Below are 16,886 nucleotides of genomic sequence, written 5' to 3' on the forward strand. Positions count from 1 at the left end.
TTTGATCTAAAACGGGTCTAAACTAAGACTAAACCGGGACTAAACCAAGACTATCAGAATTTTTGACTAATCTGAATCCAACCAACAGTAAAAAGAGACACAAATTGACATTTATTTAGGTAAAATACAGAAAAACATGTTTGCAAATGACCATAAAGCAAAAAAAATGCAGCAACAGAAGGTCCTCAGATTATGAATCCACAATGCTACACACTATTTTCACAATTTATATTTATTTATACCAACTTATCCTAAACATCACCCTGCACACAGATCAGACTGCAGCTCAAAGTTACAGCGTTTTTCTTTTTTTTTTTTTTTTTTTTAAATATGACAGTTAGTCTATAACATTTTAGTACATTATCTTATTATTTTCAAGCGTTATTATTTATTATTTTATTATTGCGCATTGATCATGTTGATAAATGTTGATAAATTGTGAATAATATATTATGTAGGTTTATTTAAAATGCAGGAAACTAAACCTCCTGTGCTGAGCTGCTGTTACCGAGCAACAAGACGTAAACAAACTGAACGTGCAGCAGCAGAGGAGCAGACTTACTTCTTTAAATAAAATGAACAGTCGAACGGTAAGTTTGGATTCTTTTATGAAACAGATGATTTTGTCAAACTGTCGGAGTGTGACTGAACTTTGATGTGGACACAGGCTGGAAAAACTGTCCCTCGAGGATCTACAGCCGAGGAATGTCTGCGGGAAACACACGAGGTCTGAACTCACACAAACACAAACACAAAGATGTTTCTGCTCGAATTTTTGCTGTAAACCAGAGGCACAACTAGTAATATTCTGTTATAATAAGATATAATAATCTAATTTATGATAGAAAACAATGGAATAATATTGAAATAATGATTTTCCAGATGCTCAAAAGTCCGTGTGACATTCGTTTTTCAAAATAAAATCAAAAATAAGAAAACGAAAAAACTGTTTTCTTTGTTATTTGTCTCCAAAATCAAAATGAAAAAAATAAATAAATAAAAACAGATAATGATTTGTTTTTTCAGTTTTTGATTTTGTGTTTAAATGAAAAATGGAAAAAAACGAATAACAGACTAAACCAGGACTAAACCAGGACTGAACCAGGACTGAACCAGGACCAGGACTAAACCAGGACTAAACCAGGACTAAACCAGGACTGAACCAGGACTAACCAGGACTAAACCAGGACTGAACCAGGACTGAACCAGGACTAAACCAGGACTAAACCAGGACTAAACCAGGACTAACCAGGACTGAACCAGGACTAAACCAGGACTAAACCAGGACTAAACCAGGACTAAACCAGGACTAAACCAGGACTGAACCAGGACTGAACCAGGACTAAAACCAGGACTAAAACAGGAGTGAACCAGGTTCGGGACCAGAGCAGAACTGAGACAAGGACTTAGACCGGGACCAAACCAGGACTGAGACCCGGGACCAGACCTTAATCAGACTGGGACCAGACCAGGACTGAAAATGGTTCAGTCCTGGTTCAGGCCTTTATTCGTTTTTTTTTTTTTTTTTTTTTCATTTTTCATTTAAACACAAAATCAAAAACTGAAAAAACAAATCATTATCTGTTTTTTCCATTTTGGTTTTGGAGACAAATAAATTAAGAATTTTTTATTTTTTTTCCATTTTCTTATTTTTGGTTTTATTTTGAAAAACAAATGAACGAATGACACACGGATTTTCAAAGTTGTTTGATTTTCATTCAACAAAACTGACATTTAAATCCGACATGTGTTTGTGTTATAATAAATCAAATATTAAACAAACTAAATATATTAAATAAAGTCAATATTTCCACTGTATTGGTTCAAATATAATGATCATACAGTAGTTTTTGTTGTAATGGTTTAATGAGTTTTATTCGTGTCACGTCGTAGACTCAGACGCCTCCTGAGGTGAGGAAGTTCCGCCGCAGTAACGAGCCGGAGCCGGGCCGGATCAGAGTGCATCATGGGAAGGCGGAGATCCAGACGTGTCCGGAGATCTGATCCACGGAGTCCGAACCAAAAACTCCCACTGTGTAAGTCTGAGAGTCAAGAGTCGGTTCACTGAGGTCTGAGTCGGACACTTACACACTTTACAGATGCTCCGAGTCACTTTACACTTATGTGTGTTATTCATTCACTTCACACTCTGGTGAAGATTCTGTTGTAGCCACAGCCGCCCCGGGGCAAACTGACAAAAGTGCAGCTGTCAGTCTGAACCGCCGACACACATTTGTTGACATGACATCATTTTAAAAGCAGTTATCTTGAAAACTACTCAGTCTAACTCAATGAATCTGAACAGTTTATTTGCTGAACATCATAATAAGTTTATTTGTTTTATTTGTTTTTCCAAATACTTTACATTGAAGCTGCACAGACTGAGCAGATTTCAAGACACAAAGTGACGCTCAACCTGAAAACAACAAAAATAAAACATTAAATATAAAATCTTGATCTGTTTCTGTACATTCTGTGAAAATCTGAGGTTATTTCAACAAGAATTACCAAAATTATTGCCCCCGCGAAATAATGTCAAATTTTTTGAGATCAGACATGTCAAATTTCGTCAGGGCAAAGTTTTGTCCGGACGAAGACCATCTTCCTGGTGGAAACGCGTTGGCGTCCCTTCATGTAATAAAAAGACTTTTAATGTGTTCAGTTGGAGCCTCGGGTTTGTACATGACCCATTCTTACATTTTCCAGTAAGGGTCATTTTCTGTTCTAAGACGACGGTTTTAACCCTCGTGGACCTGTACTGCTGTTTTTTACTCTTTTAAGACCCAGGGAAGCGCTCCATCTTTCTCTTTTTCTTCATCTGATGTATTAGACGCTATAGAGACATTATTTATTTAAAATTGTGTTATTATTTTATATTTTGATTGTTCTGGATTCAGTGTTTAAGCAAAACAATTATTAAACATTTATTTTAATAAGAAAAGATTTAGGTAACACTTTATAATAACTACACTTTATTTAGCCTTAATAAAGCATGAATAAAGACTTAATTAATAATGAACAAAGACTTAATGATTCATGCTTAGTAAATGTTTAATGAAGGATAATTAGTCTTCACTTTAGAAAAGCTCTCAACTAAGCGTGAATCATTATTAATTAAGTCTTTGTTCATTATTAATTAAGCCTTTGTTCATGCTTTATTAAGGCTAAATAATATAAAGTGTTACCAAGATTTAATATTACAGATCTCAGAGAAAACATGCAGATGTTGTTGAAATTTTTCAATAAATATTTAGTTTGGCCCACGACTTAATCCCAGTTTTGAATTTTGGCCTCTGTGAATTTGAGTTTGACTCTCCTCCTGTATATGATACTGTAATTATTGTTGTTATAAAGACATTTCTCTTTGCATGTTTGATTTTGAACTATAACAACAACCTGCCCAGGGACAAAAGGTGGAAATTGGCACTGGCGCTTTAACCCAGTACAAACATCTCTCCTGTCCCTGTCTTATTAAATAACTAAACTAAACTAATATTTAAGTCAAATGACACTACAACCATGTCCTCTGTTGCTCCACTGAGTTTCCTTCAGTCTCCCATCACAGAACTGACCAAACTAAACTGTATTTTTCCTCCTCATTGGATCAGTGTCACTAAAGGTTTAAACAAATGTTAAACTCAATTTTGACTCTAAATAAAAGAATTGCACTTAATATATTGATTTAAAAACACAACAAAAGTATTTTTAGATTTTCATTTCTCATTTGACAGATTTGACGTTGATGTTTTTTTGTGTTTCACTGTTTCCTCCAGAGCTCCGAGCTGCTGAATCCTCCTCGTGTCACCGTGTTCCAGGAGAAGCTGCGGGAGCTGAGTGAAGCGCTGTACAGGTCCCAGCAGAGGGCGCCGCTGGGCCGGTCCTACAGGCAGAGCGGAGGACTGCCCCCCCGGGTCACAGACGACACCGTGTTTGGAGTCCGGAACGCCAAAGGTCAGGAAAATCTAACGCTGGACCATGAAACAAATGAAACAGATGAAACAGACCAATATTATTAGACAAAAGACCTAAACTTTGTCCAAAACTACTTTTCAAATAGAGTTTCTAAACTGGACCTGAAACCTGCAGGACTAGAGGAAGTGAAAATGTAGTGGTTTTTGAGTTTACGTGATAAAATAGTAGAAAAGCTTTTCTCAGCAAAAGAAAATTCAACCTGGAGAGACTCAGACACAAAGACTGAAGAATCGAGACTCAACTAGAACCCTGTGGATGGGATGGATCTGCCAAGGTCAGAGGGTTGAATCAGGACTAAACCAGGACTAAACCAGGTTTCAACGGCAACCCTATGGGATCTATGAATCCTCATCTAAACCAGTAGTACATCAGGTCTATAAACCAGGTCTAAATCAGGTTTATACCAGACCTAAACCTGGAGTAAACTAGGAGTAATCAAGGTCTAAACCAGGACTAAACTAAGACTAAACCAGGTCTAAAGCAGGCCTAAAACAAGACTAAACCAGGTCTAAAGCAGGCCTAAAACAAGACTAAATCAGGTCTAATCCAGGTCTAAACGAGGACTGAAACAGGACTAAACCAGGTCTCAATGACAAGCCTACGGGATTTGTGGATCTTCATCGAAACCAGTACTAAATCAAGTCTAAAAAACAGGTCTAAAGCAGGTCTAAAGCAGGCCTAAACTGGGACTAAACCAGGACTACATCAGGACTAAACCAGGTCACAACTGTAAGTCTATGGAATGTATAGATCTTTATCTAAAACAGGACTAAATCAGGTCTAAAAACTAGGTCTAAACGAGGTCTAAAGCAGGCCTAAACCAGGTCTCAACTACAACCGTATGGGATGTATGAATCCTCATCTAAACCTGGACTAAATGATGTCTAAAAAACTGGTCTAAATCAGGTCTAAACCACATCTAAACCACATATAAACCAGGTCTAAACCAGGTCTAAACCAGGACTAAACCAGGTCTTAAGCAGGTCTAAACCAGGTCTAAACCAGGTCTCAACAACAAGCCTACAGGATGTATGGATCTTCATTTAAACCAATACTAAATCAAATCTAAAAACCAGGTCTAAAGCAGGTCTAAAAAAGAGCCTAAACCAGGACTAAACCAGGTCTAAACCAGATCACAACTATAAGCCTATGGGATGTATGGATCCTTATCTAAAATAGGACTAAATCAGGTCTAAACCAGGTCTAAACGAGGACTCAACCAGGTGTAAACCAGGTCTAAACCAGGACTAAACAGGTCTAAAGCAGGCCTAAACTTGGACTAAACCAGGACTACATCAGGACTAAACCAGGTCACAACTGTAAGTCTATGGAATGTATAGATCTTTATTTAAAACAGGACTAAATCAGGTCTAAAAACTAGGTCTAAACGAGGTCTAAAGCAGGCCTAAACCAGGTCTCAACTACAACCTTATGGGATGTATGAATCCTCATCTAAACCTGGACTAAATCAGGTCTAAAAAACTGGTCTAAATCAGGTCTAAACCACATCTAAACCAGGTCTAAACCAGGTCTAAACCAGGAATAAACCAGGTCTAAACCAGGACTAAACCAGGTCTTAAGCAGGTCTAAACCAGGTCTCAACAACAAGCCTACAGGATGTATGGATCTTCATTTAAACCAATACTAAATCAAATCTAAAAACCAGGTCTAAAGCAGGTCTAAAAAAGAGCCTAAACCAGGACTAAACCAGGTCTAAACCAGATCACAACTATAAGCCTATGGGATGTATGGATCCTTATCTAAAATAGGACTAAATCAGGTCTAAACCAGGTCTAAACGAGGACTCAACCAGGTGTAAACCAGGTCTAAACCAGGACTAAACCAGGTCTAAAGCAGATCTAAAGCAGGCCTAAACTTGGACTAAACCAGGACTACATCAGGACTAAACCAGGTCACAACTGTAAGTCTATGGAATGTATAGATCTTTATCTAAAACAGGACTAAATCAGGTCTAAAAACTAGGTCTAAACGAGGTCTAAAGCAGGCCTAAACCAGGTCTCAACTACAACCTTATGGGATGTATGAATCCTCATCTAAACCTGGACTAAATTAGGTCTAAAAAACTGGTCTAAATCAGGTCTAAACCAGGTATAAACCAGGAATAAACCAGGTCTAAACCAGGAATAAACCAGGTCTTAAGCAGGTCTAAACCAGGTCTAAACCAGGTCTCAACAACAAGCCTACAGGATGTATGGATCTTCATTTAAACCAATACTAAATCAAATCTAAAAACCAGGTCTAAAGCAGGTCTAAAAAAGAGCCTAAACCAGGACTAAACCAGGTCTAAACCAGATCACAACTATAAGTCTATGGGATGTATGGATCCTTATCTAAATCAGGTCTAAACCAGGTCTAAACGAGGACTCAACCAGGTGTAAACCAGGTCTAAACCAGGACTAAACCAGGTCTAAAGCAGGCCTAAACTTGGACTAAACCAGATCTAACTGAGGTCTAAACCAGGACTAAACCGGCCCTGTTGTGTTCAGGTCTGGACGTGTGGGAGCTGTTGAATCCTCGTAAGAGTAGAGCCGAGGTGGAGAGAGAAGCTCAGGAAGGACACGAGCTCTACCTGCACAGCCACAACCAGTACTCTGTGGGTAAGATCACATTTTATTATGATTATTATTATTTTTATTATTTGTCGTAAACAGTCAAACTTGATTAAAAGAGGTGGTCTGAGCTCTGAAATGACCCGGACAAGTTTGGTGAAGATACGTGGTCTTTAAAAAGTCAAAGCCATCTAGGAAAGCAATGGTCAGCTCTTCGGAGAAAAGCGTTTGACTGAGCCTCCACCAGAAAAGTTCCACAGCGCACCTTTAAGCTTCACTTGTCGCGTGTTTCGTGTTTGGTTTTTCCAGGTGAGCGCGTCAACAGGAAGTACGAGCTGCCTCACTTCAGCGCCGACAGCGTGTTCGGACTCCCCACTCCTCACCACGACGACGGGCGGAACCTGGCCAAGACCCTGAAGTGGATCCACGTGGACGAGACGTAAAAACATCACACGTGTTACGGAACCCCTGAGCGGCACGCACAAAAAAAAAAAAAAAAAAAAAAAAAAAAAAGCAGCTTGTCATTTAGGCTCCATTTTCTTAGACTGAGACAAACGTTATTGATCCACAAAGGAAATTATCTGGACACATCACAATATAATATAATAATAAAGAGAAAAAAAATATATAAATAGTAATAATAAATTCTAAATAAATAGCAAAAAAGAGCAAGAGACATGTGTGAAATAAGACATAATTATATAAATGTATAGAAACTAAAATAAAATAAAAAACTAAATAAAATAGAAAAATAAGTAATTCTAAGTTGTTGTTTTTTTTGTTTTTTTGCACAAACAGCTATTTTTATTATTATTTTTATCAAACACTAGTAGTATTATTTTAAACAGTATTAGTATATAAAGTATAAAGTCTGGAGTGTTTGATTTTATACATACAATTTTATATACAGTTTTTTCATCAGCCATATAAACAATAAAAAAAAAACTTCTTTTTTTTTTTACCTGTTTGTGCAAAAAAAAAAAAAAAAAAAAAAAGACAGCGAGAGAGAGACAAAAAGACAAGAAACTTTTTTTTTTTTTTTTTTTTGGTTTCCAAAAAAAAATAATAATAATAAAGGCAATTTTTTGGTGTAGGAGCAAAATAAATAAATAAAAACCTTAGAACTACTTATTTTTCTATTTTATTTTTACTTGTACATTTACATTTCACATTTATAATTTATATATATATTTCTCTTGCTCTTTTTTGCTATTTATTTAGAATTTATTATCACCATTCATACTATTTGTACCATATTATACCATTTATATTTTGTCTATTTGTATAATTTAGAGATCTCTTTTTTTTTTTTTTTTTTTTTTTATATTTGCCGCCCGGGTCTTCTGTACCTCTGCGTTACATTTTATCAGAGAGTTAATACGTTTGTGTATTTACAGGACAGAGGACGAGACACAACTGCCTGCTGAAGGGTATGTTTATGTTTATAGTTTTTTTATTGTGTCTTATGTTTTATTTTAAATCATCAGAATGCCTGGGAAACCAGTTTAAAAAGTGATGCATTAAAACTCTCTTTTCTTGTCTCTTTTCTGGAGCTTGTCTCGTGGAGATGTCGTTGCTTTGCTTTCGGAATGTTCCACAGTTTGTTTTTAAACTTTTTGCTTAATGCAGGGTTGTTGTTGTTTTTTTTTTGTTTTTTTTTTTTTCTTTTATTCTTTTATTGAGGTTCACCTCCATAGATCTGACCTGTAACTTGGCCTTATTCCCAGAGCACAAGCCAAGAGATAAAATTTTATGACATATTGTGGAGCATTTCAGGCAAAACAATTACATCTCCACAAGCAAGTGTCACACTTTCCATCAGAAAAGTTACATGATGCTCATTTGATATTAGACTTAAACAAATTTTATTGATCCACAAGGGAAATGATTTGGACACAGGAGTCACACATCACAATATAATAAAATAACAAAGATTAAAACATGTAAATGGTCATAATAAATTCTAAATAAGCAGCAAAAAAGAGCAAGAAACAGGAGTAAAAAAACAGACAGTTATATAAATGTATAAATGGTGAAAAGGTTTTAGGAAGATGTGTTTATCTAATGTTTTATTATCTCTTTTTTTATTTGCAGAAAGGAACCTGCCACAAATTCTTCACAAACCTTTGGGATTCGAGCAACTTCGGATCAGTACGGTACAGAACATTTATCTATTATACTGAATCTGTGTTTTTAATATATTTTACATCATGTTTGCAGCTCAAAAACACACAAAGTATTTTTTATTTATACCATATTTTTCGGATTATAAATCGGTCTGGAGTATAAGTCGCACCAGCCAAAAAATGCGTAATGAGGAAGAAAAAAATATATATAAATTGCATGTATTTATAAAATAAGTTGTAGTAATAACAGTAGAATAGAAGAGAGAACAACAGACTGTTAACGTCACATATGAACAGTTCTTCAGATAAACTATAACATAAACAACAGAACAAGTTTAACCAAACTCTCCATCTCACTCCAAATCACTAAATCCATTCAATTCTTCATCCTCGGTGTCACTTCTGAACAACTCCACGACCTCTGGAGGTAAACAGAGCGACGCAAACTCTTCTGTGTCGCTGTCGTCAGACTCAGCATCAGTTCCAGTTAGAATTATTCGTGTCTTTCTGAATCTCGACAGGATGGTTTCGGTGTCACTGAAGTCCAGACTTTGTCCATCCAGTGACTTCAGGAACGTTTCACGGTTCATCCTCCCGGTGTCACAAGTTTCTCTCTCACTCCAAACTTTCTTTCTGCTGCTCGATTACAGTTTTCAGCTGCAGATTTCACGACTTGCAGTTTGTAATCTGCAGAATCTGACTTTGTTTTTGGGGGCATTTGTGTTCAGTCTTCTCAGTCTTTGTCTCTATAAGTTTGTTTAAATGTTAAGTTGTTCAGTGATGCAGAAGTAACGGTGCGATCGACTGACATGACACAGACAGAACAGAGGCTCTTTCTGCAGGAGACATGCGCAGTAGAGCGAAAAGTGACAGTGGTGCAGGAGGAACAGGAGCAGCAGATCCTCACACACAAGACTAGAACCTCTCACCACTTCACTCAAACATTTTAATATAGAAGTCACACCGGAAACACCCAAACCATGAAAACAGTGACACACAAAAAAAAAGAAAAATACTCTGCATTATGTTGCCATGCTGTTATTTTGTATTTTCAAAAATCTTGATGTCAGTGTTGAAATCCAGTCTGTTTAAACCTAAAATGTGTCTCTCTGATCTGAACAGTCACTCCCTAAACCCCAGCACCTGCACCAATCATGAGTCAGTGCTAGTGCAGCCTCTGCAGCTCACGGTGGCAATTCTGGAGGTTCTGAGTTTCACATGAGCCTGAACATAAACTGAGAATGAGACAAACTTGGACGTGTCTCTATCTGCAGGTTAAAACTTTGGAGACATACGTTCAGTTGGGATTATAAAACAGTCCAGTTCCTTTAAGTTTTATAGTTTTTATACCTGTTACGTTTACTTAAAGGGATTCTGTATCTCACATGAGCTCATTTCCAACTTGCTTAAAGGCCTTTTAATGTATTCGTGTCAAAAGAAAATCTTTTTACATCATGTAAAAGCTCAGGGTGACCAGACGTCCCTGTTTACCTGGGACACTCCCAGTTTTGAACCTGTGTCCCCATCTTAGCAAATTTATCCAAAACCACTGATTTGTCCCAGTTTTATACAAGAAATATCCCAGGTGTCCCTATTTTTGACCAATCTGATCCCTGCTGACAGTAAAGAGAGACATAAACTGTCATTTGTTTTGGTAAAATACAGAAAAGCTGCTTAAAAACGACTAAAGGAGACTATGGACCAGTGGAGTCACTTGGTCACTTCGTCCAACAGATCAGTGTGTGGAGGCAAAACAACTTTCTCCAGCTTAAACTCTGACAAGACTGAAGTCATAGTGTTTGGTCCACAGAAACAAAGGGACAGTGTCAGCATCACCTCCAGTCTCTCTCTCTAAAACCTTCAAATCAGGCAAGAAATCTAGGGGTAATAATGGACTCAGACTTGAACTTTAACAGTCACATCAAGTCAATAACATCTGCAGCCTTTTACCATCTAAAAAACAGAGCAAAATCAAAGGTTTACTGTCTAAATCAGACTTGGAGAAACTTATCCATGCATTTGTCTCCAGTAGGTTAGATACTGTAATGTTCTGCTCACTGGTCTCTCCAAACGAGCTGTGAGACGCTGCAGAACATCCAGAACATCCAGAACATCCACAACATCCACAACATCCAGAACATCCAGAACATCCAGAACGCTGCAGCTCGGGTCCTTACTCGAACTAGGAAGTACGAGCACATAAGTCCTGGTCTCAGGTCTCTGCACTGGCTCCTGTGACTCAGAGACTTTAAAGCGTCTCTGCTTGTACAAGTCTCTCCATGGCCGAGCACCAAAGTCCATCTGTGACATGTTAGTGTCATATGAACATCTCACACTCTGAGGAGCTCAGGGACCAACTCCTGCTGGTGCCCAGAGTCACGACTAAACAAGAGGAGTCAGAGTTTCAGGTTCATGCAGCTAAAACCTGGAACAGTCTGAACATGTGAGACAGACTCTTCTGTGACGCTGTTTAAATCCAGACTCTAAACATTTCTGTTTAACTGTGCATAAAACTGAAAGGTTTTCATTCCACACTCTTCTCTCCAATTTATGTCTCTCTTTTTTAATTTTAATCTTCATGATTATTTATGTTTTGATTAGTTTTTATTATGATTTTAATGTATTTCTTATTCTGTAAAGCACTTTGAATTACTTTGTGTACGAATTGTGCTGTACAAATAAACTTGCCTTGCCTTGCCTTGCCTAAAACACAAAGAAAATGTGACAATACTGACTCACATGTTGGTCGTGAATGGGCTGGTGTCACAATTTTATTATTACCAAACACCTCAAACCGGGAGAGTCCCAGTTTTTTTATTTTGAAAATCTGGCCACCCTATAAAAGCGACTAAATAAACACTGAGACTATAAAAGTACAAGGCTCTGGAGACACAGGGTCAGTTGTGATTGTAGAAACGTTTACAGTAACACAGGTGACATAGTTTAACCTGGGTTAGTTTTAAGACTAAGTTAAACATCTGCAGCGTCAGGCAGGTCTGCACATGTTCACGTCCAGCTCTGTGGTCCTCTTGACGCCCTGTTCTTGTTCCAGGAGCAGGAGAGGTGATCCACGGCACCGCCCCGGGACAGAACGCCCAGGGCCCCACCGCGCAGAGAAACCTGGTCCACGTCATCCGCCACCACCTCAAGAAGGTCAACTACCACTTCTTCTCGTCGCTGCTGCGAGCCTTCAGACACTACGACAAGGTACAGAGCCTCTGGAGTCTGCAGCACAGGAACAGCACGAGACCAACTTTACTAATCTGCACGGGAAATTACTCAGACAAGAGAGGAAGGGGAGTCCATGTGACCGCTGGAGGTCCACATTACTTTTCGTTTAATTAAAGTACCATATTTTCCGCACTCTATAGGCGAGTTTCATTGTTGACAAAAGCGCGCGTTGCTGCTGGGAATTATTTTGGTCGGCGGCAAGAAACACTAATTCAACATGACGGACGGAGCGAGAAAGCACGTAAAGGGTATTGATCCCGGTTATTTATCCACTCTAACGGCAGAGGACCCAAGACCATTTGACCAGAAATTGGTCATAAACATCGACGGACGACAAATCACCTTTTTCAACCCCGACAAAAGGTGGACCAAACCAAATTTCTGGTCAGAATCGCCAACTACCTGGACAAATATTCACTTGGGCGACATCCACAATGACTTGGTGGAAACTCCTGGGCCATTCACAGCAGAAAAGATGAAAACCTCCAAGAGTCTCGATGTGTTGTTGAACTTGTTGGAGTCCACGGTTTGTTAGGATCTTCTACGTTTGCTCTGCGGATGTTTGAAAGTCGTTTAATTCACCGTTAGCGGTTCTTTTCACTCAGAATACGAAAAAGACATTTTCCTTCTTCCGTGCTTCTATTTGTGCGTCCGATAATGCAGCAGGAATTTACCATTATCGGGGAGAAATACGCGAAGGTTACGCACTGTGTTTGACGCTACCGTGTTTCTTGCCTCCGAACAAAATATTTCCCATCAGCAACGCGGGCTTTTAATAACAATGACGTCAGCTGAAACTCGCCTATACACAAGTCAGAGTGAAAAAGAGTGTCAGAGTTTCTTTTCTACAATACCGTATTTTCCGGGCTTTTAGTTGCTCTGGATTATAAAATGCACTGTCATTAAATGGTCTATTTTCTAACTTTTTTCACAAATAAACCGCGTGGGACTTTAAAGGAAACCCAACAGTGTGATGGGTGAGTGGTTTTGTTTGTTTGTTCGTTCACGGTGACTCTGGGCTTTGTTCAGTTGTGGCGTGTAGGGAGGGTGTGTCTGGGACCAACGGATTGTCGGCGTGTTCGCAGTGACTCAGTTGTTCAGTCGTGTCTAGAAGCGGCACGTCGCGCTCGCTTTTTTCGTTTCGTTCCTCCGTTCCGTTCCTCGTCGGCGTGGAGTGATGAGTGTGTCTGTGGGTGTGTTTCGCTGTGCGGTCGCTGTCTGCTCCGTGTGTGTTTGCGGTTTTGTAGTTTACCGAAGTCATGCTGGGACGCCCGAGTGGATTTGTGTATGGGGCGCTCTGGATTGTGGTGCGCGGTCGTTTTTTGATGGGGTTGGAGACTTAAGAGCGCGACTTATAGTGCGGAAAATACAGTATTTTAAGAAGTAAAACATGACATACTAAGGCTACTTACTTATTACTTATATTTATTTAGTCCGTACATTGGGTTACATCGGGTTTACTCCACATCTTCCAGTGCCCTGACAACTGTTCAAAGTCTTCCCATGTTAAATCCATGGGTTTCAGCTTCTTACACGGTTACACAGCGTAAAGGCCTATTCATACTTTAGATCAGGGGTGTCAAACTCATTTTGGTCCGGGGGTCGTATCCAACCGACTTTCATCCCAAAGTGTCCGGATCAGAAAACTCATGTCATATAAACCCCAAAAATAACAATACGTTCAAATATTTGTGCAGAGAAACACAAATCTATTACAGAAATCTTTTTTAATTGATGAACTCTTTCTTATTATAATATTATAATATTATGAACAATCTGAAACTTTAAGAAAAATTCAATTTCAACACAATGTTTTAACATGAACTTGTATGCAAATTTGAATAAGTCAGTTTTTGTTGTAAAATCCTGCACTCGGCTCCACTTTTCTCATGTTGGACATTTTTCTGATGAGGGTGTCACGGTCAACAGTCAAAACGATCGTCCTTTAAGAGCGTTTGGAAAGAGACAAGTCTTCATTTGTGCTGCTCTGGTGGGAGGGGCCACGTACAGAGACGCTGGAGACGCTGCTGTGATAAACACCACAGAAAATTAACAAGATTTTAATAGAAAATATAATTAAATATTTTTGTAGAAAATCACCCAAGGGCCATATTAAAGGTCTTGAAGGGCCAGATCTGGCCCCCGGGCCTTATGTTTGACACCTGTGGACTAAAGGATTACAAGCCACATACATGTATTTATCAATGCACATGTAAAAATTCCTAAATCAAAATGTGGAAAAGGGAATGTGTTTGAAAATATATCCTGCAAACGACATCTGTCTGTTTACTAATATTATTACTATTACTATTACTACAGTTTAGAAAGACAAATACAACATGAAGTTTTTTTTTGTTATGTTTTATTGTTCAAGTGCAGAACAGTGAGGGGGGTGAGAGAGGCTCTACATGCCCAGGAGCCTCCTGTACCACCTCCTCTTTCTCTTCTTCCGTTCCATCTCCAGCTCCTGCTCCAGCGCCGTGCTCACCTCCTCCAGCAGGGAGCGCTGTCTTTCTGTGCTCCTCTGCTTTTCCTCCAAGGCGCTGAATCTTTGGAGCAGTAGGGAGAGCTCTGTGTTCAGCTTCTCACGGGTGTTTACCAGAGCTGTTTTCTCTTCCTCTAAAGCAGTCTTCATGTGATGTTCCTGCTCTACCTGCTGGTGTAGAGCCCTGTTCTTTACAGTCAGCAGGGAGAGCTCTTCCTGAGTTGTAGCCAGGGCGTGGTCCAGTGCGCCGCACCTGTCCACCAGCAGGGAGCGCTCTGCCTCGAGGTCTTTACTGTGTTCAACATGGTGGCTTTCTCATTTTCTAACTGTGCTCTGCCATGTTTTTCCTCTTTCACTTCCTGCTCTAGAGCACAGTTATTTGCAATGAGCAGGCAGTTCTTTTCCTCACACCTCCTCAGTTTTACCTGCACCGCATCACATGTCTCGACCTGCACCGAGAGCTGTAATTTTAGCTCATCGCAGGTCCTCAACAGGGCGGCCTTTTCATTTAGCAGGTCGTCTCTGTTCAGTTTGTCCTGCTCGACCTGCTGTTGGAGTGCAGTGGTCTTTGTCTCTAGCAGGGAGCACTCTTTCTCTGAGGTCCTGAGTAGCTCCTCTAGTCCACTGCACTTCTTCTCCAGCAGGGAGCGCTCTAAGCTTAGCTCTTGGCAGGACTTCAGAATGGTGGCATTTTCTTTCTGGAGCTCAGCAATGTTGTTTTTCTCCTGTTCCACCTCCTGCATCAGATCCTTCTTCAGAGCCCCGTACCTTTTTTTGAGGATGGAGTGCTCTTCCTGAGACCTCCTCAGGCAGTCCTGCAGCTTCTCACGGGTCTGCACAATGTTTTGGACCTGTGTCTGCATGTTCTCGAGTTCCTGGAGCTTCTGGGCCTTCAGCTCAGCCTCCTTTTGGTGTCTGAGCTCCAGAGATGACTTGTCTTTTTCAAGTTGGGCCAGAATACACTCCAGGTGAGAGTTGCGTTCTCTCAGAGCAGTATTTTCCAAAGACTTTTCCTGGAGTTTAGAATTCAGATCAGCAGAGTCCTGCTGGAGTCTCTGCTTTTCCGTTTTCCACTGTGCATATTTTCTGCAGGAATTGTCTAGGTGTTGCTGCAACAGCGCTGTCAGGTCAGCGACCTGTTTCTCCAGTCCCTCAATATCTCGGGACTGAGGCTGGTTGTTCAGTTCATCTGGTTGGATGAACAGATCTTCTCTGGCTCTGGCCTGAGCAGCTGAGGCAGCCTGGAGTCGAGACATGACTAAAGCCATGCCCTTCTCCTCGTCCTCCTTGGACCTCTGGTGGTGTTGAGGTCCAAGCTGCTCCCGTTCTAACTCCTCAAGAGTTAGAAACTCTTGAGGATTTTGAAAGGTGTGGACCACCTGTTCTGGTGGTCCAGAGGCCTGATGTGGGTTGGTAGGTGTTAATCCCAACGCCTCCATCAGGTTGAACTCCTGGCTGTACAGGAGTTCGTCGTCCTCACTAGTGTAATCGCACCAGTCTTTGGGCATGTTTGTCTGTGGTGAGTCTCTGTGTCTCGGTCGAAGTCTGAATAGAAGTGATTTTACACTGGAACTTGTGCTACACATATAAATGAACAAGTGAAGCTTTATGATGTCATAAAGTAGAAATAGAATGTGGAACGTGTTGCCAGGTGACGCCAGGTGTTGCCAGGTGCTGTCATGTGATCAGGTCAGGTCAGGTGATTCCATAGTTGCCATAGTTACATATGAATTCCAGTATATCACAGATTTATTTGAAAGTGTTTTTAAAGGTTAAATATGTATTTTTGTGGTGTTTGAAGCGTCTGTCGTCTCCACGTGCTTTTCTCTGTGCAGACAACCAACCTCACAATATGACCGACACCACACAAAGAGAGTTCTCCTGCCAAGATCTGGATCTTTTTATGAATAGTATTTGGAAACATATTTTCGTATGTGATTATTCCACATTATTTCTATAAAAAAAAAAAAAAAAAAAAAGTTTAATAGATTTTAAAGTTCCTCTCGTACTGGAGCCAGAACATGTACAACTTACTTGTTGTCCGTTGAAAGGAACGTGTGGATGTGGAGACGTAGTCAAGAGTGGTTGGACTGCTGCGATGTGCTTCGCTTCAGTGACACGGAGTTCATTAAATATTTTCGTATGACGAGAAGAATGTTTGTGTACATTTGTGGCTTGTTGATAACGTGTAGGTCAGCTGAATGCGACCTGGCCGTTCAAAAATGTAAAAACTCATGTCCTTAACGGAGGGAATGAAATATGCAGCACTTTTTGGGCAATAAATCCAAACAGTGATAACTCTTGGTTCTCACTTACATATCCTTAACAAACTGGTTTGAATATTTGCTTCATATAGTTTTCTACCATATGGTACAAGATTAGGTTGAAAAACCTCTTACTTTTTGACTCATGAGATTTTTTTATTAAGAAAGGTCATGGTAACGGAGGGAAAAGTAACGGAGGGAAAATTGTTCAAACAAGTAGAAGGTGCAGGATTTTACA

At 39.7% G+C, this 16,886-nt stretch overlaps 1 protein-coding gene across 1 annotated transcript in view; it reads left to right on the forward strand.

Annotated features, from left to right (window-relative positions):
• Nucleotides 1-472: 472 nt before the first annotated feature.
• efhb (EF-hand domain family, member B) overlaps nucleotides 473-16,886 on the forward strand; it is a 29,500-nt gene continuing 13,086 nt past the window's right edge. The window contains 10 exon segments of the mRNA XM_055163924.1: nucleotides 473-590; nucleotides 668-727; nucleotides 1,894-1,972; nucleotides 1,975-2,036; nucleotides 3,774-3,951; nucleotides 6,480-6,590; nucleotides 6,852-6,981; nucleotides 7,940-7,972; nucleotides 8,637-8,698; nucleotides 11,721-11,875. Coding sequence (XP_055019899.1) covers nucleotides 576-590; nucleotides 668-727; nucleotides 1,894-1,972; nucleotides 1,975-2,036; nucleotides 3,774-3,951; nucleotides 6,480-6,590; nucleotides 6,852-6,981; nucleotides 7,940-7,972; nucleotides 8,637-8,698; nucleotides 11,721-11,875 — 885 coding nt within the window. The 5' untranslated portion in view covers nucleotides 473-575.

This window comes from Boleophthalmus pectinirostris, unplaced genomic scaffold (assembly GCF_026225935.1).
Source record: "Boleophthalmus pectinirostris isolate CB_2022bp ecotype Guang Dong unplaced genomic scaffold, ASM2622593v1 HiC_scaffold_6, whole genome shotgun sequence".
Lineage (NCBI taxonomy): Eukaryota > Metazoa > Chordata > Actinopteri > Gobiiformes > Gobiidae > Boleophthalmus > Boleophthalmus pectinirostris.